At 37.0% G+C, this 27,257-nt stretch overlaps 2 protein-coding genes across 2 annotated transcripts in view; one reads left to right on the top strand and one right to left on the bottom strand.

Moving 5' to 3' along the window:
* The window catches only part of CENPP (centromere protein P), a 111,815-nt gene that overhangs the window by 50,907 nt on the left and 33,651 nt on the right, over nt 1-27,257 (top strand). The window lies entirely within an intron of this gene.
* On the bottom strand, nt 104-14,729 carry ASPN (asporin). The gene is made up of 8 exons (XM_085073029.1): nt 14,402-14,729; nt 8,890-9,160; nt 7,465-7,577; nt 4,884-5,097; nt 4,390-4,500; nt 2,884-2,977; nt 1,583-1,721; nt 104-1,360 (listed from the first exon to the last, which is right to left on the bottom strand). The coding sequence occupies exons 2-8, from the start codon at nt 9,134-9,136 to the stop codon at nt 1,163-1,165; spliced, it is 1,116 nt and encodes a 371-aa protein (XP_084929155.1). The 5' UTR covers nt 9,137-9,160; nt 14,402-14,729; the 3' UTR covers nt 104-1,162.

Genomic DNA, 27,257 nt, shown 5'->3' with positions numbered 1-27,257 from the left:
AAAAAGGAGCACTAGATGAAATATCTAGAGAAGAGTCACAAAGGTGCTTGGTTATAATCTCAGAACGTTTTGACGTGAGCTACCATGTAATAAAGTATACTCATGCAGGTATTCTATAAGTTTATTAATTTATTTTGAATCCCAATAGCAAATATACACTACATAGATATCTGAAATATCCATTTTATACAGTACTGTCAGTATTGAGAAATCTGTGTGCTGCCCTGCATAGGAAGAGCAGAGCAGGCAAGTTCCAGCTGCTTGTTTTCGGTAATTGTAAGGTATTTCATTAAGGAGGGATCCTTAACCCGTGTGATGTCAAAATATGAAAGAGGAAAAGAATAAAGTGAAAAACACGATTACAGTTGTTATAGATAAAAGAAAATGTTTGTGCTGGCCTAAAGGGAGTTTAATAGTCATTCCTATTAAGCTTGAAGCATATGATAAATCTTGACTCCTACTTTTAATGTTCAGACTGCATCCAATTCTATTGATAACAAAACGTTGAAGGACATTTTCTTCTTTAAGTTGCAAGGAAAAATTACCATTAACTTTTAAATTAAATTAACTTTTAAAGGCTATTTGTCTGTTCTTGATATGATACTTGCCTGTATCTAGCTTAAAAGATTGTAAAAATATATTCTAGCTTAGAGACAACAACCTGACAATATCGTAACTTTTTTTTGCATCTTTGCACATTATCAAAAATGGCACAAGAAGTTGGCCTTGAAGTCTGGTAATTCTTGGTTGTGCAGCTTTTCTTACTACACTTTCTGGGAGAGAAAAAAGGTCCTTAGTGTGGAAAAATCACTTCCACGTGATTTTTAGAATTTATTTGAAAGAAAGAGTATGTCCAAACTATGTGATTTAAGGAAGGAATTTAACATCTATAATAGGAAACATCAAATACAGTTTCCAGTTCCACTTCTGAGAGTCCTCATGTAAGATATAAAGACTTTTGTTTAAATTATTCAAATGTAGGTTGAACATTGTCAAATAATACAATGGATCCTACTTAACATACTGTTTCTAATTAATTACCTCTGAAATAGCAAATACTTTGTAAACGGTTAAATAGCGTAAAATCGGCATTTTTCAGCAAATTTCAAGTATTGTAAAACTGATTTGGACAGGTTGCTTTTTGAAACAACCAACTTGGGTCTCACTTGAGGAAATTCCCAAGTTGCACACTGTTCCTGGCTAAAATGCACCGGAAGGTCGAAGGCTGAACCTCCCAGTACTTGACAGGGTTGTTGAAGAGGCTGATGCCACTGTACAGGGCTTTCTTCTTCCTTCGTCCTGTTGGGCAGAAATCATTCACTCCCAGCTTTGCAATATGGTTGGAATGAAGGAAGACCACCTGCAGCAACAGGAGCAACAGAACATGAGAGTTAGTATGGAAATGGGAAAAATATTTCCTTGGCATGAAATCTTTTATGATTTCAGGCTCTCCTAGTAGGAGAGTCATGGCATTGTATGTGGCACTTAATTATGCCTTTTGGTTGTGACCTAATTAGTGTGACAGTGGCAAAGTCAAACCACTCAGAATTCCCAGAGCTGTCTATTAAGTTCAGTATATCACCTGCAGATATTTCAGTTCAGGTAATCCAGGAGGAACCTTCTTCAGCTTATTTTTTTCCAGGTGGATTTCACGTATACTTGGGATGTTGGCGAAACTTCCATTTTCCACATCTTTGATTTTATTATTCCCAAGGCCTAGCCTAGAAATAGTACAAGGAACATTCATAATTGAGATTCAAAACAGCATTGAAGAGCATAATTTTTTAAGATTGACATACACAGAAATAAACACAGGGGAAGAAAAGAACTGGGGAAAGAGGATGAAATCTTATCTTTGATAGGAAAAAATCACCATTTATCTAACACTTTTTACTTCTTAATTTAATCTCCACTTAAAGAAGATTGGTTCACAGCTCTTGTCAGTTATCTGATGTAAGCAATTGTTCACTTGTGCATACAGCTTTTCTAACCATAGTGGCAAGTGTTTAAATTATAAACATCAAGCTACTTGTGAAATAAGTCATGTCATTTTATCAAGTAGTACAGCTGCAAAATATAGTCACAGTAATAAAAAGTGCTGTTCTAATAAATAGCCAAACAGTAAGTCCTGTATAGAAAGGTGTTTTTTAATGTACAGCTTATTTTTAAAATATAAAGGCTTTTTATAAGCAGGACTGCCTTTGTTCCTATTTTCAGATTTTCCTTAGATTTTTTTGCTCTAAGACTTCAGCCTGCCCTGCTTAGAAGGTGATTCAGGAGCTGGGGACATAGGTCAATTTGGAATTGCTCATTCTGCCCATCCTGCCATCTCCTTTTTCCCCATTCTTTCCTGATTTTCCTCAGAAACTGAAGTCGATATCTAAAGGCAGTTCAGTAGTTTCTACTGCCAAATCCAAAATTCAGTGCTGTTCAGCCATATTTTCAGAGTTCTTAACTGAGCCTTGCAGAGGAACTTCCTTCTGCCCTACACCAGCGATACATTCCTCAGAAAGACACATTTTTCTTTAAACCCCATTGCATTTGAAAGCACTTATCAAGTTGTTTTCTTTGCCAGCTGCTGTATTTATGAGAATAAATTTATAAGAATTATAAGAATTTAGGATGGTTGTATTTTGTTCTTATCCTACTTTTCTGTTGCAGACTCTTGGCAAAACATGTTTTTGTCAACATAAGGCTAATGTGGGGGTTTGGGGGTTTGCTTGGGTTTAAAAGTTAGCTATTCTTTACAGCAATTCTTACTAAAACACAATTTTTAATTCTCTTTTCTCCCACTAACAAGAATATTAACAAGAATTATCAAATAAGAGATCTTGCTGGGCATGACATTTCAACAAATAAAAGGATTCTGCCTGGGAATTTTACCTTTGAAGGTCTTTGTAACGGTTAAAATCCTCTACTTCAATTCCTGTGATCTTATTGTCATCTAAGTGAAGCTCCAGTAGACTGGAGGGCAAACCTGATGAAAAACAAATACACAGTGTGAGAAAAAGAAGCCCACTTATTTTTTGTTGGAACATTTTTTATTTCTTTCCTTTGTGTTTAGAATAGGGCGAAGACCCTTGGGGAGGTTGTCTGCATCAAAGAAATAGGTATCAGATGTAAGTCTGCTAATGAAAAAATCATCAATATAATTTGGTTTAAAATAGTAACTTTTAAAAAAAAATTAAGATGTGGAAGGACATATGCTAATTATGAGATATAAGAGTTCCGAAATTCTGTAACTTTCCTAGCTTGCTTTATAATGACTCTCATGGCTTTGTCAAAGATGTAAATCCTGTGTTATGTGCAATTATCTCAGAGTCTGTAGTCAGAGCCTGTGGAACCAGGGACAGTTTTTTGAAGATCTGTAATTCTTTCTACATAATTGCTCAGTTGTCACAGCTGCTAGTATGTAATTTTGAGGAAAGCTTTTGTAGTCCTCTAAGCAAAATTTGGTATTTGATAGCTTTTTTCCATGCCAGAATGTTTTCTCTTATCTTTCCAAAAATTCCAAATTCAGACTGCCAATGAATGGACCAGGAGGTGGTGAATCTTTCCACAATATCCTCTCAGTGAAGGCAAGGAGAGATCATCCCCAGTCTGAATTTGTTTGCTGATGTTCAGCTCAGTTTTACCAGCCTCTGTCTAGAGGGCACCCAACACCGAGCAGTTCCCGGTGCTCTCCGGGGTGGCAGAGCTCTGCTCTCATTGCCTATGAGAGGACGTGGCTGCTTCCCAGCCTGCCTTTATTCCACTTGGCACGGCTGGGCTGTGTTTGTTTGTTTGGGCTTTGATCCAGTGTGCATTCCAGTTCACAGTTCTGGGGGCCTGAGTGACAATATCCAGAGGGAGGGCCACCCACCTGTCCATTGCACAGCTTACGTGCCTTTTATAAGCTGTGTTTTTTTAAACCTTTGTGCCATTATAATATTTGCAGAGAGAAGCATCTACAGGCTTAGTTTCCATTTGTGGTGAATGAGTTCACCATGAAATCCTGTTAAGGTTTGGTTTGTTTATTTATCTCACACCACATATTGGACCTCATGCTGTGTTTCTTTATAGGAGATTTCTCTATAATAAAGACAAAATTGGAATAATTTTATTTGGGGGGGTTTTGTGCAAAGTGACAAGAGGAGGTATTATGCTGATACTAGAATGTTTTGGGGCTTTTTTGTTTTAGGGAACATTACCATGGGCAGCAGAATGTTCCTGATCTCTTCTGGTGTGGGGAATTGGATACTAAGTTCAAAAAGAAATGTAGTCTTGGAGGTGGTTTGGTAGTCATGAAAATACAAAACAATTTATGAATTTAATAATCATTCAGATGTTGAAGAATTTTATTAAGGAGTATACTGGTATAAGTAAACTAGAAAAGGAAAGCATACCTACCTTTTGGAATTGAAGTTAACTTCGCCTCTGCAATTCTTATGTGGTAGATATTTACTCCTTCAAAAGCCCCTGGCTCTATTCCATCATTGTTCAGAGGATTTGCACTCATTTCTGCCCAAGGGGGGAAAGAAAGAAAAGCATTTATGGCATAGGAATTTTGTGTTGTTTAGACTAAGTTACAAAGAGCTGATTTAATTTTCTTTAAGATTTCTGATGTGCTAAGCACTCGTTAATGTTTAGCTTTGATTGTCAGTTCTGAGGAGTGGCTGTCACAGCTCTCAGTGAATAAAGTTGTATTACTTGGCTTGCAGGATTGCCCAAAACTCGACCTTTGTAGCAACTTCACGCAGAAACTAAATTGTGGAGGGTATTCCCACAGCATGGATATGTCTTTAAGAGCAAACTGCACCTTGGGGAAATGTTTGAATGGAAATGATGTATAATATGTTCCATTTTTGGTAAAGACATTTTCTGTTCTACTTAATTGGACTTACCTAAAACATGTAGAGACTTCATTCCTTTAAATACATCCTTAGGGATTTTCTTAACTTTATTAGCATGAATTCTGAGTTCTGTCAGAGTTCTGGGTAGACTTGTTGGGATCTCAGTCAATTGGTTGTGGGACAAATACAGTCGCCGTAGCCTCTTGGTTGATTGAAAGGCTTTGGGATGGATCTTGTATATTTTGTTGTTGTTCAAAGCCAGTGCCTATGAGACATCAGAAGAACAATAGAAATCTTTCTTTATCCAGGACTGTTAATGATTATCAGTTTGAAGTCATGGATTTGATATATAATTCATCAATAAAGTAGTTAAAACTTTTTTTTTTTTCCATACTACCAAACTTCAGCACTTTGTATATGCTTTGGGTGTTTCAGTTGAATGTGAAAAACAAAGAAGTACCTGAAAACTGGAGCATTTACCAGAAGGTAGAGCTGGCAAGGTGCCAATGGATCATAAGAATTGGCAAAACAATATGTTTGTATTCAAATATTTTGTGGGATTGTATGGAGTTTATATACTTTGTTGTTATTGTTCTTTAATGTAGACAGATACTCAGAATTTCACCTTTTATTTCAACTTAATGGTGCAAAATAAAAGTGAAGTGCTTAATCTGAGTTTCTTCGATGTTAATGTCTGTATATGACACATGAATTTATATCTTATTTGTCATTATTTTCCATCCCCAGTGAATTTTCGTTTCTCTCTTCTCTACAGTACACTAGTCTTTTGGGGGCAGCTTTTTTTTCCTCATTGCTCTGTGTTATCAGAGAACTTGTAATGAGTTACTGTGGACAACAAAATACAAGTTATCTGAAATGATTTTGCATGTCAAATCACATCTCTGCCTTTTCATACTTAGGCTATTCATTTTTGTTCCTTTTTTACTTCTTGGAGTCATCTCTCCTCAGGAATTGTGTAGGGAAAAAAAAAGTAGAGCAAACCAGAATTATTTTTTCCCAGAAAAAAAATGAGGTTAGCTCAAGGAAATAAACAGGAAATGCTCCTTCCTAATCCAAGTTGCCATCTGTGCCTTTGCTAAACAGACTGCAGGACCGAGCCAAATTGTACAAAGTAAACTTTGCTCTCAGTGAAAATGTTGTTCGGCCTTGCCACAAATGAACTGAGGAAAAAAAGCAAAGCAGCTCAATGTCTTCAGCTATCACATAATTAAGTGGTGACTCTGGTGTATAATGTGGTGATTGCTGATGGATTCCAGTGGCTCTCTCAGTCAGAGATAAGTCTCTTAGATCTTCTACACAGAATATGAACCACAGTTTGTGCATTTACTGTTTGCTTGCTGCTAAGACCATTCTGCAGCCAGACACAAGACAAGGGAATTGGAAAACTTTGTTGCCAGCTATGAATATATATGGTTCCTATTTTTCCTGCTCTGTCTTAAGCCATAATAATTAACAGGCTCATTCATAAACACTTAGATCTGGTAAATTTTCAGATCTTGCTCAGAAACCAAATATGACTGAAAGGATTTGTCTTACAGAATCACAGAATGACTTTGGGTTGGCAAGGAACCTCAAAGCCCATCCAGTGCCACCCCTGCCATGGGCAGGGACACCTTCCACTGTCCCAGGTTGCTCCAAGCCCTGTCCAACCTGGCCTTGGACACTGCCAGGGATCCAGGGGCAGCCACAGCTTCTCTGGGCACCCTGTGCCAGGGCCTTCCCACTCTCACAGGGAAGAGTTTCTTCCTAGTGTGTTAGGAATGTTCTTATGTTAGTTTCTCATGTCTTTCTAATGTGGAATAGAATGTAATTAATTTGCTGTAATTTATGGAACAGGTTTGTTTTTTTACAGTGAAAATTTTAAAATTGACAGTATTTATTAGTGGAACTAGATCTGCATACTGGATCTAGGGTGACATCCAATAGAAATAAATACTCTAAAGCACATTTAATCTACTTTCCAGTCCTCCGAGACTCTCATTTTCTTTCATTATAAAAAGGGATTATTGTGTACTATAAACATGTCGATTTATCAGTTGCCAATGATATTTATTTTCAAAGCCTGTCTCTATGTGCATACTTGAGCACAGTAACAAATTAGGAGTAAAGCCCCTGACTTTTCCAGTAATTCACTGTTTCTCTGTTCTCTGTTCGGGTCAGTTGGATTTGTAGCATTGCTTTCAGTGCTGCATGTGTTAGCTGTATGTTCTATTCTTTTGAAAATACCCCCAGAAGATATCATTCCAGTTCTCCTGTGAGATTCTTTCTGCTATTTTCCAGCTAAGCAGATTAAAAAGGAGCACTTTAAGATGTAGGCCTTTAAGCTTGCAGCCTTTAAGATGTAGGGAGTGTTTCTGTGCATGCTAAGAACTGAAAAATCTTGAGAATCTTTTTAGTGAGATGCATATGGTACACTTTCTGGATGTTGTAGAAAGTAGTTCTTACAATTCAAAGATATTTCTTTCTCACTATGTGGGAGAACTTGAATATGCAGACATTAGACTATTTTTATCTGTATTACTAGAGAAGGAAATACCATTTGTATTTTTAACATATCTAAATATTTTAGATTGCTAAATAAGACTTCAAACTTGAGAAATAGTAAGCTTACATAAAGTGATGTGAGTCCTTGGAGATCCTTTTCCTTGACCTCTCTGATTTTATTGTTTTGAAGGTCAATCATACGAGTATCTGGCGGGATGTTACGAGGAATTGATGTCAAACCTACATAAGTATGTGACATAAACAGAAACATTATGGGCTGTATGTAAGTCCAAAGAAATGAACTGCCAAACAGCAAAACACAATAGGATAGTTGATGAATATGGTGGGGAAGAAAATATGAACAGCCATGAAGCAAAGGGTAGAAGGCAATTTTTGATAGTGGGAGAAACTAATGAAGTAATAATGTACCATGAACGTGCAGATAGCTTTGGGAGGAATTGCTTCTGCCCCTGACTGTGAAAGCCTAAATGGGGCCCATTCATTGCAGGCTCTTTGAATCTGTGAAATAAACCTCAGGGCACAGATTGTCCTGCAGGGCAACTGTTCAGTCCCTGGAGAAAGGATCCCTCAGGGGCACTGGTTCCCTCTTGAGGACCGGGGCTGTGGTTTGAGGGGTCTCTGCTCTGTGCTCAGTGCTCCTTGATACCTCTGCTCTGCCCTGTCTGTGGCACTGGGGCTGTTGCTGATGGAGCCATTCTGTTTCTGGAAGGCTGGAGAAACCTGTTCTTGGTGAATGTGGGCAAATGATGTTTTCCCACTGCCAGTACTTCACTACCATAAATCAGTAATATCAATCAGTACCAGTACCAGAAATCCCTCAGCCAAGTTTGCTGTTCAGTTACAAACCCACTGCAGTTCAGGCCATCTGAGATCCTAAATCAGCACAAAAGACAACAGGGACAGTAACTTTCTTTTGAGTAGACATGCTGAGACATGAAATTCTAAATGCAGAATACAATTATTCTGTAATTAATAGATTGCAGTTATCTAAAGATGAAGTCTATTAATGTGGGATTTTTCTATGTGTAGTATCATGTAAAGCAGTTTGTAATCTGTAGATCAGATATATTAACCACAGTATGCTGCTGCCAGCAAAAGTTTATTTTGGCTCCTTAATAATGACATATTTAAGAAACCCCAGCAATTTATGTATGGACAATACTTCCAAGACATGGGCAGTCCAGATAAAGTTTAGAAAGGTGGCAGGGCTGTGATGAGAACAAATGTCATTGTCACTGTGCTAGTAATGGGACCACAGTCCTTTGATTGCCTTGAATCATAGGAAAACGTCAATGAGCACTGATTCAAATTGCCACAATTAACACTGAATTCATTTTAGGGACTTTGATGTACCTGCAGCACTGACAGGGGGGCACATTTGCCTTTGGCTGGGGATGCTCAATTTAGTAGAAGTTCAGCTGAGGGAATAGTTTGCATCCCATTTGTGTGCTTGCATAGTAATTCATCCTTTAAAAGCCAAATCCTGCAAAGGGGAATCCAGTGGAGAACAGACACACAAATTGATTCTTACCCAGGTCAGAGCAATGGACAACTCTCATGTAGCACTGGCATCCAAAGGGGCATGTTGGGAACAGATCAAAAGGAATTAGTGGTAGAAATGGTTCAGTGGTTGGAAATAGGGAATTGTCATCATCGTCATCATCGTCGTCATCTTCCATGTCTTGGAGCATCGTATTCTTTAGTGTAAAATGTGAAGGACCAGTGAGAGATTTGGCAGAGCACAAAGCCAAGAAGAGAAGGAGAGTGTATTCTTTCATATCTTCTTAATCAGGATAGCCAATCTTGGAAAGTGAAAAACGAACAAAAAACAACACCAGAATTAGTGAATATTAAATAGCAAATAAAGGAATTGAACTATTTACTTCATTCACTGCTACACTCTCTGGTCCTGAAAAATAGTCTATTGTGAATATTGAGATTTAATAAGTTATATAAAGGATGAATAATATAAAAACGTTCTTCTAACTATAAATTAATGCAGTAAAATTACACATAAGAATATTATATTTATTAGACATTAATGTAATATCAGATTATTTTAGTAGACTTTTACAAATAATAGCATCATTTACTTCAAGCTTTGAAATGTAATTTTTGTAGTAAACTTTACCAGAACTTGGAATATTATTTATTTTATTCATTCTCAATGAAAAAAATATTTTTAGTGGGATACATTGGCATATGTGCATTGCTTATAAAATTGGGAAGTACTTGATTAGCAGTGCATAAAATGCACTCAGCAGGATACTTCCTAAACACATGGTATTCAACTCCCTAAACACTTTAATTAAACTCTTCCTAGTCTAATCAGAAGTTTTCAGTCCTGACAACAGCTTTTCCCATGTTCCAGTCATTTGTTTATTATAGCCATTGATAGAAGTTCACCTCTGCATGCAAATGCATTTCACGGAATTGTAGAATCCAGAATGGTTTGGCTTGGGAGGGACCTTGAGGATCATCCCATTCCACCCCTGCCATGGGCAGGGACACCTTCTACTATCCCAGCTTGCTCCAAGCTCTATCCAACCTGGCCTTGGACACTGCCAGGGATCCAGGGGCAGCCACAGTTTCTCTGGGCACTCTGTGCCAGGGCCTCACCACCCTCACAGGGAGGAATTGTTCCTAATATCCAATCCAAACCTACTCTGTGGCAGTGGGAATCCATTCCCCCTTGTTCTGTCACTCCAGGCTCTTGTAAAAAGTCCCTCTCTGTCTGTTATGTTGGCTCCTTCAGGTACTGGAAGGCCACAATTCAATCACCCCAAAGCTTCTTTTATTCAGGCTGAACAAATCCAGTTCTCTCTTAACTTCTGTTTGAAGTGGACTCTTTTATCTGAGGAGGACTTGCAGGTTAAGGGTCCATTTAAGTGGAAATCAGTAACTTAAGTTACCTACAGAAAAAAAATCTGAAATTGAGTAGTTTAGTGGGAATTTTTTCAGTAAACATAGGTTGGGGCTTTTTTGTTTCTTGCTCCTATAAAACTAGATGCACAGGAGAATGGAGATATAGTGAGAATTGCCACATAATGTGGCAAATTAAGAAAATGGTGTAGATTCAGCCTTCAGCTCAACATTGTTTCCCTCCAAAGCCCAAATCCGGAAGTCATTTGGAACTGAAAATGTGCTCCACAAACCAAGAGGGGCTGCAGTAAATTTTATTGTGCATATCCTGTTTATAAAAATGTTTCTATTTAGACTACCATAGGCCTCTTTAGGGAAATACTAAACGGATGACAATTCTTGTTTGATCACTTAATTAAATGCTTGCTAATCTGTTTGGAGATGAAAAATGCCTTTATATGTTGGCATTCTGTCATTGGTCCTCTACTGCAGAAAAAGGAGTGCACAGGTTTGTACAGGGTATTGAGTCAGCTTATTCAAAATACTGAGGTTTTGTTTGTACCACGTCTTTTGTGCAGAGTCATTTTGATATTTATTGGAGGGGGTTCATAACAGCATTAAATGCAATATCCTGCCTACATTGCTGCTCCTGCAGCTGTCTGTTTCAGGGAGTATAAAAGGAAGAAAGCTTACAGTGTTTAGAGAAAAAGAATGCAGTGACTTCTTTCCCCTAAATGTGTCCCTGATATCAGAATCACAAGGTACTTCGTACCTTCTAGGTAATCAACATATAGCTAAATTTAATATTTCCCATAATATTCCAGTTGCATGCTCATTTGAGTAGGGCACATACTTTTACTGATTTAACAATCTCTTGAAAGAATCTTCACATGAATTTTTCCCATATATTTTCCTTTGTGTTCAAAATAACGTTCCTAGAAAGAATTTGTGGTTGTTTTTGCAATCCCGAGCAATGTGCGTCCTTGAAAGAATCTTTGAATATAAACAGTACTGGGAAGAAGATGTGGAGCATTTGTTTGTTTGTTTGTTTAGAATTGTTATCTCTGGCTTTGCACCTTTGCAATATTTGGTCTTTTCAGATTTCTATTTCAGCTTCAAAAAGCAGTCAAAATCTTCAATACTTTAGTCATGCCATTAAATAAGAGATGAGGAGTTTGAAGCCTTTCAGGCTTCCAAGTTCTTCTTGTTCTTGGACAAGTGGTTTAATGGCTGGGCTGGCACACATGGGTTCTCAGGCTGTTCTTCCCAGGCTCTTTAGGTATGAAGTGACAAAATGCCATGTGGTTTATTTAGTACCAGTTCCACATGTAGGATATCAAATATAGCATGATGATGTCTTAGGATGTGGACTTTCCAAGACCCTGCTGATTTCTGTTTGTGAGAGGCTCTGGATGTGCAGTTTGCTGGACCTAAAAGACACACTTTCATGTATGTTCCTGAAATGTTCTTTTGCATCTGGTGCTAGAAAATTGTCTTATGAAACAACTTAAAAATCTGTTCCCACACTTGCATCTGCAGCAAATTGATTGCATATTTCCTTTCACATTGCCAAAAATTAGAATTTCAAAGTATTAAAATATTCAGGCAGTGATTGGAGTAGTGGCCAATTTGAACTCTTGAAAAACATGTGTTGCTTACAAAGTTCTAGAAAAGTAGTGTTGAAATGTATTATTGATGACATGTATTGGTTCTGTGAGTTAAATCTCTTGAAAACAAGTCCCTTTGTGTAAGGAAACCTGAGTTGTCGTTTATTTTTATTTTAAAGGAAAACATCCTTGCTTCATCTTCCTATTTTTCCATTAGGAAATCCTTATTGGCCTTGTAGTTAAGAATGATAATCATGCTTGACTCCAGCTTTGCTCTGGACAAAGAAATGCCTAAGAATGGGTCCTAAAGAACTGAGTTGTGTGAAGGTGTGGGGTGTTTTTTCCCTGCCTGAGGTTTTGAGTTTCCCAGTAAAGAGATGCTGATATGACTCTGTAGAAATGCTCTGACTCTTCAGCTCTTCTCAAAGAACTTATACGAACTTTCTGCATCCTTAAACTTCAAGAGTAAGAATTAAAAGAAAGCCTAAAATCCAAGATCCTAGTGATCTTTTTGAAAATACTGTCATGAGAATTTTATGAAATACCATTTCAGAACGTTCAGCTCCAGCTGTGCTAATGGTCCCTGGCTGCCACTTGAGCCTGACTCTTCTCAGTGTATTCCCTGCCAGTTCTGTGGTACCAGCTCGTCCTCTCAGGCTGTTCACTGAGCTGATGGAACTCACTACACCAGCATAAAACTACTGTGAACAACAAAAAACCCCAACATATTCTTTTCAAGTGAAGAAAGTGAGTCAGTTTGGAGTACCAGAACCAGCACAAAACAATGGGTGGAACACCCTGGTTGACAGGGCTGGAACATTAAATGGAAAGAGAAGGAAGGAGGAGCAGTGGGACAGCCATTCCTGACATATTCAAACTGTTAGGCAGGCTCAAGTGCTCTGTTAAATAATCCCCTGAGCAGCTGGTTGTCACTTGGACAAAGCGTGGCTTTGTCCATTCTTGTTTTAACAGATCAGAACACTGAAAATGAGTTTGACAAAGAGTGTGGTGAATTCAAGCTCCATTGCACCTTCTTTATGTCAATCCTTTTTATCCTTCAGCACAAAAAGCTTTTGAGTAGCACCTTTTCCCCTGTAACATGAGCCACCTCAAGGTGAGGTGACTGAGAGTGGAGAGTGCACTTCTCATGGAAAAATGCTCTAAGGTGCTTTCCTGAGGTGTGTAACTGTGCTAAAATCACTGCACTGGTTGTCTGGGACACACTTGTCCTCAGTAATATGGTTATCTATACCCAAACTCATATTGCCAAACAACACAGGGAACATAGACACTTCTTATGCTAGTATTTATAGTTTATAAATAATTAAAGACAAGTGATGTCACAGTATAATTTGATTAAAATCCTTTAGATATTATGTAGAAAATTCCTGTATTTCTGTGATGTGAAAATTCTAAACATGAGTTATGGGAAGAAAAACCCTTTCAATGAGGACAGAAATTGTGTTTTTAGTGTGGGATGAGTGCATAAAGAGACCCAACAACCGATAACTCTGGACTCCTTGGCAGTTGCACACCAGTCCTGCAGCAACATGGTCTTTGTTGTCTTATCAGTTATGATACTGAAGGAGTTAATACATAAAGTTTCAAGACTTAAAAATACTCTAATTTATATTTAGAAATCACTTCTGTTACCGGTGTACAGAGACAAATTTCCTATGGTATTGTTTCTGAAAAGGAAATGTTTAAATGACCCAGTGGTGGTCTTTACAGAGGCAAAGAAAAGTCCCTGTGTTCATTAATAACACAAATCATTGCTCTGTGCACAGATTTTGTCCAAAGAAAGGCAAGACCATAACTGTTTTGAAATCTATATTTAAAAATAGTTCTGGTTCTATTAGTCATTGTCCCATTCCAGAAATAAAAGGAGTTTATGTTTAACTCTTTATCTACTCCATCGATTTACTTGAATTGCTGAAGAAAAGCAGGAGGATGTTTTTTTGTTAGTAAGATTACTGTAGAAATGTGTCTGTTGTCAGAAATAGTCCAACATTGAAGCTGAGCAGTAATAATTAACAGGATTGTTTACAAAATAAGTTGTGTTCACTGGGTATTTACTTTTTATGGAGAGCTGCTTGACTCTTGTTACTGAATGATCTATGAGCATTTTTAGGTTGTAGTTCATCTACAGTTCATTCTTTTGTGGGTTGTTTTTAATTACTTTGCTGATATGTACTTAAAAAAACCCACCAACCTACCAAATACAAATACCAAATTACAGAAAGTTAACACTGAGTTGTTACTGTAAGAACTGCTGTAATTGTAGAGTAGATTTTCATAGATTGTTCTAACTGAGAAAGAGTGTTATGGTCAGTTATAACATCTTTCTGACAAGTCTTTGATTGTTAAATAATTCACTTATAGCTCTATTTGTTTTTCAGCTCACATGTAGTAAACTCAGAAGTATTTCAGCTGCAAGTAAATTATCAAGTGTTCCATTAAAAAAGTGGTATTTCTAATTCTAAAGTATCTGACATTATTAATCTGCACATAGTGCCTGACACCCTTAACTCCTTGCTGTTATTTATATAGAATAGGTATTCAAACTGGACATACCTTGCAGGTTTGGAAGTTCTTCCTGAAGCACTGGGATAATCCACCTAAGGTCCTTATGTCCAGTTATTTCATGTTACAAAAAAATAAGGAAAAGGGAAGTTAGACTGAGTTCTGTGAAATGAAAAGTATATCTAAAGAAAAGATCCACTTCCAAGCTTCTTGATCCTTCTGGCACCGTGGGTGATACCAGAGTAAAGTGCTGCTTCAGATTAGCCCATCTTAGTACTGAAGAATGATATTAAGACGACTTGTTACCACTCATATGTTTTTCATCACTGCCTGTATGAGAGCCAAAACTTCTGGCTTAACTCTAGACGTCTAGTGGAAGACTTTGTAAAACCTGTAGTTTAATAATAGTTGACATCAGGCCATTGGAAGTACAGTGAGGTCCATTTCAGGTCATTCCTGCTGTGGAATCCCACTTATTTATGATTTCACTAGCCACTATTCTTTTAAAAGTGGGACTTGAATAAAACTATAAAACTTTAGCCAGTGGTCGAGTAAACCAGTAGCCTGTAGTGACCTGCATGCTGCCAAACTTTTCTGAAGTTAGAAATTAGGACTTTATTGCATAGCTGTGGATAAATTTTAGCTCTGCTTTCAGGCGGCAGCAATCAGGCTAGGGACAGTGATTCAAGTATGTGAACTGTAGATCAGATTTTTAGTCAGTATAGTTAATTTCTGTCTCTTGTGTATGGGAAATAAAGTATATCTATTCATTAAAATAGAGACAATATTTGCAGTATGCCGTGATTGAAGCTGTGGGTTTAAAACCAAGTCTTTGAGAATGTGCCCTGTTACAAAGTTTGTACTGACGAGCACATCACAATATTTAGAAACTGGGGTTATTCTTTGTTTACCTTTCATAGACCTCTGTTTATGTAAACTTCAAAAGTGTTTAATTAATGAAGTTTACCTAAAGCAAGTTTCATCATCAGGGAAACAGTTTGTATCTTTAAGTTTACAATACATTACATCCAGTTCCGTGCTCATCTGACTTCATCTGTTTCTTTAATTAGCTTCTTTCTATGTTAAAAGTCTGCTCTTGCTTTGGAAAAAAAAAAAAGCCTGGAAATTTTACTTGGGCTTTTTTTTTATTATGCATGTAATGTGCTGTTTGCAAAATGCCTGTACATGTTGCATAATAGTTATTTTGTCTGCTGTTACTTTCTTAAAGAAGAAAAAGATTCTATGCCAAAAATTAAAACTAGTGCTGTGATATCAACCAAGACAAGACTTGTATTACCTGCAGCATTGCTTTTGATGTGTTCCAGTTCCAGTAGCACTGATGGATGATGATAAAAGAGTCTCCCTATCACTTTTTCCCAAGGAATAAAATTACAGTTTCAAAAGTAATCACATTCCCACAGAAAAATCTGAAGGATGATCTTAAACTTTTTTGAAATCTCAAATTGCATATATCTGCGTTCTCTTGCCTGCTAGTAGAAACCAAAGCTTCCTAAGCAAACACTCCCCTGTGTTTTGAATAGCTTGGTTTGGATGGGTTTACTTGAGGAAATTAGTATTAAATTGTTGTTTTAAAAAACCCTCCAACGCTTTCTTGGCTGTTTAATAAAAGAGAGCAGGGCCTGAGGGCTGTGATATAAATGTACTGGTTTCTTTTTTCACTCTGTTCAGTAGCTAAGTGTTGAATCAGCAGTTTCAGCTCACCCTGGTTTTGCAGCAAACTGTTCTTGAGGTTTAGTAACATCTCAATTTTGGATGAATACTCGGGTTTTTTTATTATTATTTTCTCTTGTTAGTTGATCCTAGTGGCAGGAACACATTCCTATGTGTATAAAGTGTGTCATTGCCAATTACATAACGAAGGTGACACACAAAGTGGTACTATCTGGAAAATATGTAACCATCTTACCTTAAAATGGATTATCCATCAATTTTGTACAACATACAGTATCAATGTGGCAGAAATAAATATAGCTCACATGCTGTTCCTGTAATGAAACTGTTTAATATCTCAAAACGTGGATCGAGTATTTTGATGAGAATATAGATTGAAATCTAAGATAAAATGCCCATAAATCATCTTCTTGGGTCTCTTGACTACTTAGTTCTGAACTTTAGATGTTACTCTTGATAGCAATACTTAAAACTCAACCAGTGGTTCTCAACCCACTTTATGAACCTGGTTTTTTAAGTATTTGCAGCACAGTTCCAATGTCTCAGGTTTTTAATCCATGATGTTGGGGGCTTAATGAAGAGAGATACTCTCAAATAGTAGTCTGAGGGTATTTTTTTGCAAGCAAATATTGGTATATTTTCCAATGAAAGATTGTGTTTAAATAACTAATAGATTATATAAGGTCAGACTGTTTGCTTAGACCTTTTCAGTGATTTCTGCTTCTACCAGTGAGAGAATTGGTTGAAAATTAGAATTCTGTCTTGCCTTAAAATACTTATGCAACATTTATGAGTAATGGAGATTAATTTAGAGCAAAGAGTAGAAGTATATCCAACACATATGTGGTTCAGAATACTGTCTCACTATGGTGAAATATGCGAGTGAAAACAGAATTTGGATGGTGTTTTATATTTGACATTCTCATCAGTGATATAAAATGCTAGCTTCGATTTCTTTCTTGAAAATGACTATATTTTGTATTACTTGATATGTTGAGAGAGTAAACATATGCTGCCATATGTGGCTAATGCTTACATTGTAATCTCTGTTTTAAACCAGCCTTGTATACATTTGTTATTCTGAGACAAACTAAGTACTTTTTCATTTTCTAGAACTGTTTACAAATGTGGTTTACATAATGTGATGAATCTAACATCAACTGCACAAAGCTGCCTTGGAGCCTGCCCATCACATTTTAATAACATGACATATTCCTTTCGTGCTCACAACCAGTCCATGTGCAGTGTGGTCACATATTTTGGTTTTAGCTAAGTTTTGGCTCCTCTCGGGCTGGACTACGCCATTTAACCAACTGAGTATACAAAATCTGCCCTTCAGCTTCTGTAGTTCAGCTTGATTATTCAGTATTTATATATAAATATAATATATCAGAACTCTTCTTTTTTTAATAATCATGCATGAATCAACTTTTGCTTGTTAATAGAAACATAGTTTTTACCACGTTTTTGGCAGCTGACCTAGAAACTGCAACAAAATACAGTTTCCTTTGGAGTCAAAGTCTTCAGTCCCTGATGTTTATTAGCAACACAGCAATATTGAAGGGTGGGTCATAATTTGCAAAATTGAGGTTGTGTACAAAAAGAGCTATAAAATCAAGTGTACATGAACATAGATCCATGTGATTGTCAGGCTTATAATGACTTTTATGGATGCAAGGATGTGGTGGTCTGGAATGGCTGGAGAGGCAAAATGTCACCTGGAGAAACATCTTGGTTTTCACCCTTGCAGACAGCTTCTGTCACCTCTGGGGAGTCACTTAACTTTGCTCTACCTTAGGCTACAGATAAATACAAATTTCTCCATGTGGGAATGCTGATTTTAGAAGCCCCCAGCTGGCTTATTCCCACCTTGATGCTCTTCTCCTTGCAAAGGTTTGTGCACCAAACTGGATCAGGAAACTGCTTTGCCTGATCAGTGAAGGTCTTGAAATTAGTTTTGGCATCCATACTTGTCCATTGTTGGTCTTGCTTGTGATGCTGCTCACAAGTTTGGATAATGTGACATGGCATTTTTATGGAATATGGGTATTTATCTGCCTCAGAGACATTGGAAACACCAGACATTCTTTCATGGAAAATCAAACAGTAGTTAAAATGAAAAACTCTGCAGCCAGTGCCAAACTACTGAATCACTCCAACAATAAGTTCTAAAGGAAAATTTTTTGTTCCGGAATACAAGCTGGACTGAGAACAACATTTCCTCATGGAGTATCAAATATTTACTCTGCCTGAGTTCAACAATGCTTTTAAAAACCCTAAACCTTGATTACCTGCAAATGCTGAATTTCCCCCATTTCCCCCTTTGTTTTAACAAAGAGTATGAATAATATAGAATGTGGATGAATGTGTGTTGTTAGACAGCCTTTGGGTAGATTCCTACTGTTCAGAACATAAAGGCAATGCTTAAAGTGGTGACTGTCATCAGCTTCCAGTGAGTTGTTAGTTTTAGGAAAAAAGAAATGTGGCCATCTAGACCAGAAAAAAGCAAAAAAAATATATATAGTATGTAAGAAGGAAAAGATAATTTCATTTTATTTGGTATTAATTTTTCCTAACTTTACTTATCAACAGAAGTGATTTTTATTAATTAGAAATTCAAAGGCCCAAAAGATGACTGTGACTCAGTTTGTGATAGCCTATTAGAAGTGGAAGCAGTGAATATCACATTCCTAATATAGTAATTAACTACAATTTGCACTTCTTTGTCTAATGAAGAATCTGGGTCTGTAAAAGTTTGCATGTACTTTAAGCACATCTGTTTTGTAGATGGAAAAAGTAGCAAGACCTCTAGGAAGGTCTCCAAACTCAATTTGTTTGCAAGTTTTGAAACACAGTTTTTTACTTTGGAATAGTAGAAATGAAAGCATTTCTTTCATTACTAATCATTAGCATCATTACTAATAAAAAGGAGGATATTCAAGAAGTGATTTCCCGATCATATTAATTAACTCAGCCTGTGTTCAGATGTTTTTATCCGTGGGAATTTTCTGGGAGGGTCTCATTTGTTTCTCATCAGCACAAAAGAAGTAAATCTGTCATGCAGGGTTGGTCCAGCTCTAAATACTCCCAAGAAATTGGGAGCCTTCTGAAAAAGTCTGATTTACTTTTAGTTAACAATTGCTGCTACCATTTTAGTATTACTTTCTCATAATTATGCTACTATTAAATTGTAGGTACTGTGTAATCTATATTATGTTCAAGTGGGCATTTTTAAAAAGGCAATTAAATTTGCTTTAATTACTTTTATACTATAAAGTGTTTTGTTGATTTTTAGCATTCATTTTTTTCCATTTCTCCTGTAGGAGAAAATCACTAGTAAGTCTTATCACTATCTTTCTTTCTAATGAAAAAATCAAAGAAATAGGCAGGTAGAAACTTCTAAATTAAGCTAAAAGACCACATACAAAGTAGCAGGGAAGAGTGTCAGACAGATGTCCTAATAGACTGTTTCTAAAGGTACTTGTTTGGAAATACAGGAGTGTATTTGTTAAGAAGCTTGGTACTATGGATGGGTTTGCACTGCTTTTTGTCAGAGATAGAAATCCACTGGATGACAGAAGCTGCTTTTACCACTCAGTGGAAATATTTATGTAAATTTAAAGAGAACATATGTCATAATTGCATATTAACTTGTGGTATGGAAAAGGCGATCTCTTTTGTAGAACAGTTTGAAAAGTAGAGGGTATTATTTTCTTCTTGAACACTTGTGTTTTACAAAGGGTAATTTCCATTTGGCTTGGTGGCAGCAGAACAAAGGAGCCTTGACTTTAGAAAGTGGCTTACCAATGAATAATTGTTATTTTGTTAAACAAACAAATTATATCTTAATTTCATAGAATCATAGAATGGTTTCTTATAGATCATCCTGTTCCACCCCCCTGCCATAGACATTTTTCAGCATTTGATTCATACTTTGACTATACTTTTGTTTCATGGTTATTAGAATTTCTATGTTTTCCAATTAATGTATAAGACACACATCTCCTCATATAAAACCAGAGGAGGTTCTTTGCTCAGATTGGAAAGAAATTTAATTCAGCTGAAATGGAGAATCAATCACTGTTTCTGTCATTTAGGGTTTTACCAGACGTTCTCAAAATAGCCTTCAAAATAAATACAGAATACAGGCAATGCAGATTAATTTGAACCCCGATGTTGTCAAGAGAGTAATAATTCTGATGTTTCCAATGCTAAAACTAGACCAACACTAAAGAAATCAGTGGGTGGCAGGTTCAATACAGAAGGAAATACCTCATTAAACATTTATAGTTCAGCTGTGGAAATGTGCAAGAAAGTGAAGTGGATTTTAATGTTTCATATAGACCCAAAAAGTAATTGAACTAATTGAAAGAGGAAAAGTTGTGTTTCCTGAGCTCTTTGTAATGAGAGCCAAACTGAGCTGGAAAAAAAGGGAGAAAGAGCTTTCCTTGGAAGACTGGTAGTGAACCTTTGCTGAGTAAGTCCAGATCCATCCTGCATTAGAGGGAAGCCATAGATGTTTATAGAGAACAGTTAAAAAGGGATGAGAGCCTTGAGATGTTCCCGAGGGCTGTCATTCCCTGTCAGTTTTTAAGGAACAGAATGTATGAGCCCAGAGGATGAAAGGTAATGGCATAGCCAACTTTCAGGGGCTTGGAGAAATTGCTGTGAAAAAAATAAGTACATTTTAATCCTTTTTCCTAATTTTAATCCTTTAAAAATACCATTACATAACCCACTTAGAAGATTCTTGTCTTTGTTGATAGTGTTGTTGGAGATCTAATATTTCCACAGCTGTGTTCAGTATTATTCCTTTGAGAAAAATATCTGTCCTGTGGAAAAAATAAGTCAGCTTTTATGCATTTCTATCATATGAAAAGTTCTCACACAGAAGCATAGATTTGTTTTAGTAATATTGCATGGAAAACCTACGGATTTCTGTGATATAATAGCGCACTCTTAGAATGAAATTCTTTTCACTGAATTAACAGAACCACTTCAAAGTACTTTGTAGGAAAGAGTATGTTATGAGCTAGTCTGAATAACTCACTTTATCAGAGATATATTAATATAAATAACAGCCTAAAAAAGAAGCAATGAATCTGAAGTTTGCATTCAGTAACTGTGTGGAAATCTGCATCCTGTACAAAGAATTAAACACCAAAGAAATGGAAATTCTACCAAACTACAGAAGTTGTTTACTCAGTGGCTGTAGGAAGTTCCTTACATAACAGACTATTAAAGAAGAAATTACAAGGTAAATGTTTTTTAAGATGAACCTTTTAAATAAACCAACTCTGAATGCTTTAATTTACTTTAATCCTTAAATCCTTGGGGGAAAAAGGCTACTTAATGAACGGAGCCAGGATGGCTCAAGCAGACTGGAAGAATATTTTTGGGGGAAATTCAGTCAGCTCTTGACTATTTGTTCACTTGTAGAGACTACAGAGAATGTTTGTGTCCATTGTGGCTGCCAAAGCTATAAGAATGGTCATGAAGTCCAGATCAGAAACATTGCTGGCCTTAATGGGAAAAGTGAATAGCACAGCCTTTGTACCTCCCAAACACCAGGTGATGTTTTGAGGCCAGCCTAAGAGTTGTTGGACCTTATAATAAATAAGCAATATTCAGGTATTTCCCACAACTGCCTTGCTCCTAATAACCAGCATAGTTTTGTGCATTTTTATGCTCTTGTAGAAAAGAAAGAAATGTTTATGAATGAAGCTGCCATCTGGGGAAGAGACATTGTTCTTTTTTCTTGACATTAATATGGTCTTCCAATTGGTTGTAGTGCACAAGCTGGAAAAATTGCAGTTTCTGAATACGGAGCTTTGAAGTCAATGCCCCAAACCTTATTACCCATAGAGCTCCCAAGTGAAATTAAGTAGAAATTACTAATTTTAGTCACCAGGACAGCTGAGTTTTGGGGGTAGCCCCCTGGATTCCCACATAGAGGCATCAATGAAGGATAGAGCTGTAGGAAATAGAGATCAAACTCTGCTGCTGGTTTTAGTGAGGGACTGAAATGGAATGGTTTGTGTGAGTTTGTGTGAGCAATGTTCAGCTACTGGGCCATGGCATAAAGTGAAGTTGCCCTCAGCCTCCAGCCCACCTCTCTGTTCACCTGAGATTCCCTTTTGTGTCCTGTATTACCCTGGGACACTCCACTGGTGGGAATTTTTACCAGACGTGACTGCAGAGCAGAGGCAGTCATGTGCTGCTCCAAGAAACTCCAGAGCAATGACCAGATTGTGTGTTGGGAAACTTTATGAACTGTTCACAGGCTGATAAATCAGTGAGTACTTATGGAAATGTGTAAGATTCTGGCCAGCAGCAATTAGGCAGGATGAGGAAGGATGAGGTGGGGCTCTGCAGGAAGTGCATCAGCAGAACTGTCCTGGACCAGGGCAGAGCCCAGCTAGCCCAGTCCCCCACTTTGACAGTGACCACAAACTGTTCCACAGAGAAAGGGCATTGCTCTTTCTGGGCTTCCTTTGCTTTCACTTTCATTGAAGCAAAGTAAAGCTGTGTTTTTGAGACACGTTTCATTTAGTTTCGAGATTCTTCCTGAGATAGTTTGGCTTTTTTCTGCCATTCCCAAGGGAATGGCTGGAGCTATGTCAGGGAAATGTTCTTCCCCCAGAGGATGCTGGGCACTGCCCAGGCTCCCCAGGGAATGGGCACAGCCTGAGGCTGCCAGAGCTCCAGGAGGGTTTGGACAATGCTCCCAGGATGCCTGGGGTGGGATTGTTGGGGTGTCTGTGCAGGGCCAGGGGTTGGACTGGATGATCCTTGTGGGTCCCTTCCAGCTCCAAATATCTTGTGATTCTGTGATCCCTTTGAGACTGATCAAACACTGTCCAGTTGAGATAAGCACAGTGAAAAAGTTAACACCAAAGAGGTAATGAATCTGTTGCTTTACTTTTACTTTACTAACTGGAGTATTTCACTATCATAAAAAGGATGATAATTTGTTGTTAATTGGTTTCTGATGTGATGAAAATATTCTATGCAGTACTTGACTATGTAAGTTATTTCAGGGGTGCAGAATGTGTTCTCAAAGGTAATTTAGTGACCTAATAACTCTTGCATCATGTTGAATGGAAGTTTTTTATGAAGAGTTCTGCTTGATGTTCTCTCTTCACTTCTTAAACTGAAAAGGAAAAAAAAATGCTAAGTCTTTATGGGTCTCTCCTAATGGAATTTTAATGTAGAACAGGGTGTCTGTTAGCAAGGAACATTACATCTGTAATGAGACTTCGTAACCTGGTTATTTGGAACATTAAACACTATATTTCCATTGAATTTCATTATAGCAGTTGTAACAAAATTGCTAAAGTTATGCTCACAGGCATTTGAGTGTAGCTGCTTGGTACCTGAATTGGTATAAAACTTATGAGTAGTATGTTATTATATTAGGAGAATAAAAAGCTAGAATCATTTTGATCATATGATTGTTTCTTAATGTGGAAAAGGAGATCTGTTTAATACATTTTAGAGGTTTTTAAGTGACGTCTTCGCTACTTTTAGATGGAAAAAGTGTTTTAACATTTTTCCACAATACTTTGGGGCCTTGAGACTGAACAGAAGTTGTTGACATCTTTAAATCAGAGCTCTTATTTCATGTCTGCTTTTTTTTTCCCCCATGTAAAATGGTCTATAGTGTGCCAAGAGAAGTAAAATTAAAGCCTTGAAATAGAGTTTGTGATTCAACTATAAGGGAAGGGTCTAACTAACTAACTATAAGGGAAGGGTCATGTTACTAAATATGCAATAAAAGCAGGCATCTCTTTTGTTCATTAGGAAACAGAAATGTGTCTGCTGAGGAAGTCCAACATATTATTATAAGTCTTTTTGCATGGTTGTTTATACCTTTTTCACTTTACTAGAAGACAGTAAGACTGTTATGCAGGGCTTCCTCTAAATGAGAGTAGATTACACAGTTCACTAAACCTTTCAATGCTTCCCGCAACCAAAACCAGCTTTAAAGGAAATCTCTTTAAAAGCATTCACTGTTTCCAAAGCGTTGGCTTCACCTCTGTGGTTGGGATGTTCTACAAGGTGGTCATGGTGTAGTTCTGACCCCCTTAGAGCAGTGATTTGACCTCAAGTTTGGTCTTCCAAAACCAGATCCATGACTTCAGCGAGGAGAGGTGGTGTAGAAATTTTAACACATGTTGGTACTGCAAGTTCTTTGTTGTTTTGACATTGGTTGAGGCTGTAAATCCAAAGCAGGTCCCTAAGTTTACACTTCCAACTGAGCAGAGATTTTGAAGCTTCCTAAGGAAGCTTCCAGAACACCAGATGTTGTATTGGTCTACAAACCCACAGTCTGCAGACTTGTTTTCTGCAAACTGCTTCGTACAGAAAGCTATCAGAGTTATTGTGTAAAATTATTTTGGTAGTACTTACTTGTAATTCTACTATTTTACTGTCTGTAGATTTGTCTGAAAATTGTATACATTGGAACATAAACATAGCACTTAAATTAGAAAATGTTTTCTCAGGAGAGTTTTAACCAGTTAATGCTGGTATTATCACACAACAGAAATTATAAACTGTTTATCTTTTTGCTGTGATGCAACTGTTTATAGAGCTGTGACTTGAGAGATCTTAAAAGTTCATTGATTTCTTTCAGTAAAAGCACAGATTTGTGGTAGAGAAATATTAAAATTATGCTTCCTAGTTCTGATAGTTATTTTCTTTCAGAGTTCTAAATGGTTTTTGTAAGTGCAAGCATGATGCATGTTTGAGAATTGAAATTCAGAAATTACATTAGTCACTCTTCTATAATGTTACTGTACTAGTGAATTAACTGACAAATTCACTTTGTCATGGGCAAATAGAAAGCAAGTGGTCACAAAGCAACTCCTTTTTGTGGCAAAATTGGGTGATTTGTAGCTTTGTCATGGAGGGATCTCTGTTCTTTATTAAATTGAAATGGAAAATGGAGACACGTATATATGTGAACTCAGCATTTTTGGGGTCTCTGAGGTTCTAACAGCCTCAACACACGGACATTAAAAATGAAAATATCATTTTGGGAAGCCTTTGATGCCTTTTTTTTTTTCTGAGACTTTTGTTGTTTTTGTTGGGGTTTTTTCCTAAGATCTTTTACCTTGCTTAGAGAAAACATTGCCTCAAATTGTTCCTTCAAATTCAGAAAGCTACCCAAGCTTCCATGGAAACAACCTTATTTTGTTGGATACCTTTGCAATCTGTGCACAAAACAGCTCAGGCAGATCCTCAACGTTCTGTCATCGTTTAAGCAGTGGAAAGATCCTCCTCTGTATGGTGATAACCACAGGATGTCTTCTGCTATGTTTCAATTTATAATGGGATTTAGCAAGTCTTGTCAAAATTCTGATGTGGGATACATGAGCCAACAATGCAAGTCAGAACATAGATATCTAACAGAGTCTAAGCCCCCAAAATTCCTCTTATGCCACAAAGCATTGTTGTTCTAGAATTGCTATGGCTATTGAATCCTAATCTCTCCTATTCTGGTCTCTTACTGACTGTAAAATATCTTTCCCTCTTGTAGTTTCAACATTCACATCTTGTATTCAGATCCATTTACCTATATTTGTCTCTGGCTGCATTACTGAAAACATCATATTCAGGTTTTTGCTGTACTGTAAGTAATTTCCTCTCTGAAATGTTTACAAAATTCTGATGGTACATCTCTGCAGTCTTAACAACTTGCAGCTGATTCTCTCTTGAATTTATCTGTGAATACAAGTCAGCTCCATCTGTTTGGAGAACAGGAGAAATGAGAATGCTGCTATGCACCTCCCAAATCCAATTACCTGGCAGAAGTGTTCCTGGATTGGCTTAACAGGATCTCCCTCAAAGCAGTTCTCATCAGGGACTTGCCATGAAGGGTCTCCCAGTATTTATATTTAGATATACTATTTCATAAGACTTCAGAGTCTGAAAACACTTCAGCAGAGCTACTATTCCATTCTCAATCCAATGGCCTTCTTGAAGTGTATTCATTTCCAGCGTAAGCCTGCAATAATTCATTATTTGCTCAAATATATTTTAGAGAATAAACTAACTATAGTGGGTTTGTGTTGAGCGATCCTTGCATATTTTTACCTGGTGGCCAAAGATTCTGAACTTGTTCTCATGGCTTTTTTGACCAAGAATGCTCAGGTCACTTCACTATGTCTTAGAGTCACAAGCTGTAAAATGGTGACAATCCCATTTACTCTGTTTATAAAATCCTTTCAAGCTCACTGCTTAAAAGTGATGAGAGTTTTTACAAGAAAACTCATTCCACTTCCAAAGCAGTTGATATTTGAAGAGTGGATTTAAGCTGTCTCCATCTGACATTTGGAAATGTTGTGCAGGTTTAATTGCCCATGTATTTCTGAATAAGCACCAGGTTGTTGCATCCCCTTCATTCCTTGGCTTCTTTCTCCTCCTTGGTCTTCTGCATCTGCTCCTGTTGTGTTCCAATTCCAAAACATTTTTCCTTCAGTCTCTGTCACTACTGGGGCATTACATTGGCACTTAACTTTAGGTCATTTTCCATTACTGAGGGCTTCTCATAGGAACAACTTAAACAGAGTAACGTCAGGCAAGCTTGATACTCATTGTATTGAATCCCCAAAGGAATAATCTTAGACAAATTACTTGCATAAAATTTACTTTTATGATATCTTAATGGTGAAAAAGCACATCTTGGAGAAAAAATATGTTAGTAGTCACAGTAAGTCTGTATTCATGTGTGTTTTAGTGGTGTTATCCCCTTCAAATCCAGTGGAGAATTTCTCGTGGGTCTTATGAGTCTGAATGTTTGATAAGAGAAGAATTCTATTTGAATGAAAATACTTGCAATGATATATGGTGTTTTGCTTTAATTTATTGTAAGACTACAGATCCTGTAGAGTATAAAAATCTCACAAACTATGATACAAATGAATAGAACCTGTTACTGTGAGTTTAAAAATAATTTTTAAAAACTAAAACACACTTTAAAAAAAAAGGCATCCAGATAGAAATTCCTCATTGCTCATTCCTCAAACTCATCAGAATCTGTGTTTGAATACAGGAAGTTTTTAGTGTCATCAAAAATAAACAGTTTAACATTTTTCTTGTAAGTTCACTACCAACTGAAATTTTAAAATACAGTGTGTGTTTTAAGAAATTTAATTCCTGCATTGCTATAATGTTCACAGCTCAAGAGCTTTTAGCTTTTATGTACAAT

The sequence above is a fragment of the Lichenostomus cassidix genome, chromosome 12 (assembly GCF_008360975.1).
Source record: "Lichenostomus cassidix isolate B80296 chromosome 12, HeHo_3.0, whole genome shotgun sequence".
Taxonomy (NCBI): Eukaryota; Metazoa; Chordata; class Aves; order Passeriformes; family Meliphagidae; genus Lichenostomus; species Lichenostomus cassidix.
The sequence above is the reverse complement of the archived record's forward strand: the minus strand, read 5'-3'. Positions and strand labels throughout refer to the sequence as shown.

Bases quoted from the DNA above. Each gene is read 5' to 3' on its own strand.
- ASPN (XM_085073029.1), bottom strand. From the start codon at position 9,136: ATGAAAGAATACACTCTCCTTCTCTTCTTGGCTTTGTGCTCTGCCAAA. The intron at 5,098-7,464 runs GTAAGCTTACTA...GATGTCTCATAG, and splicing joins AAGGACTCACATCACTTTAT to GCACTGGCTTTGAACAACAA. The intron at 1,361-1,582 runs GTGATATACTGA...CTGTTGCTGCAG, and splicing joins CTGAACTGAAATATCTGCAG to GTGGTCTTCCTTCATTCCAA.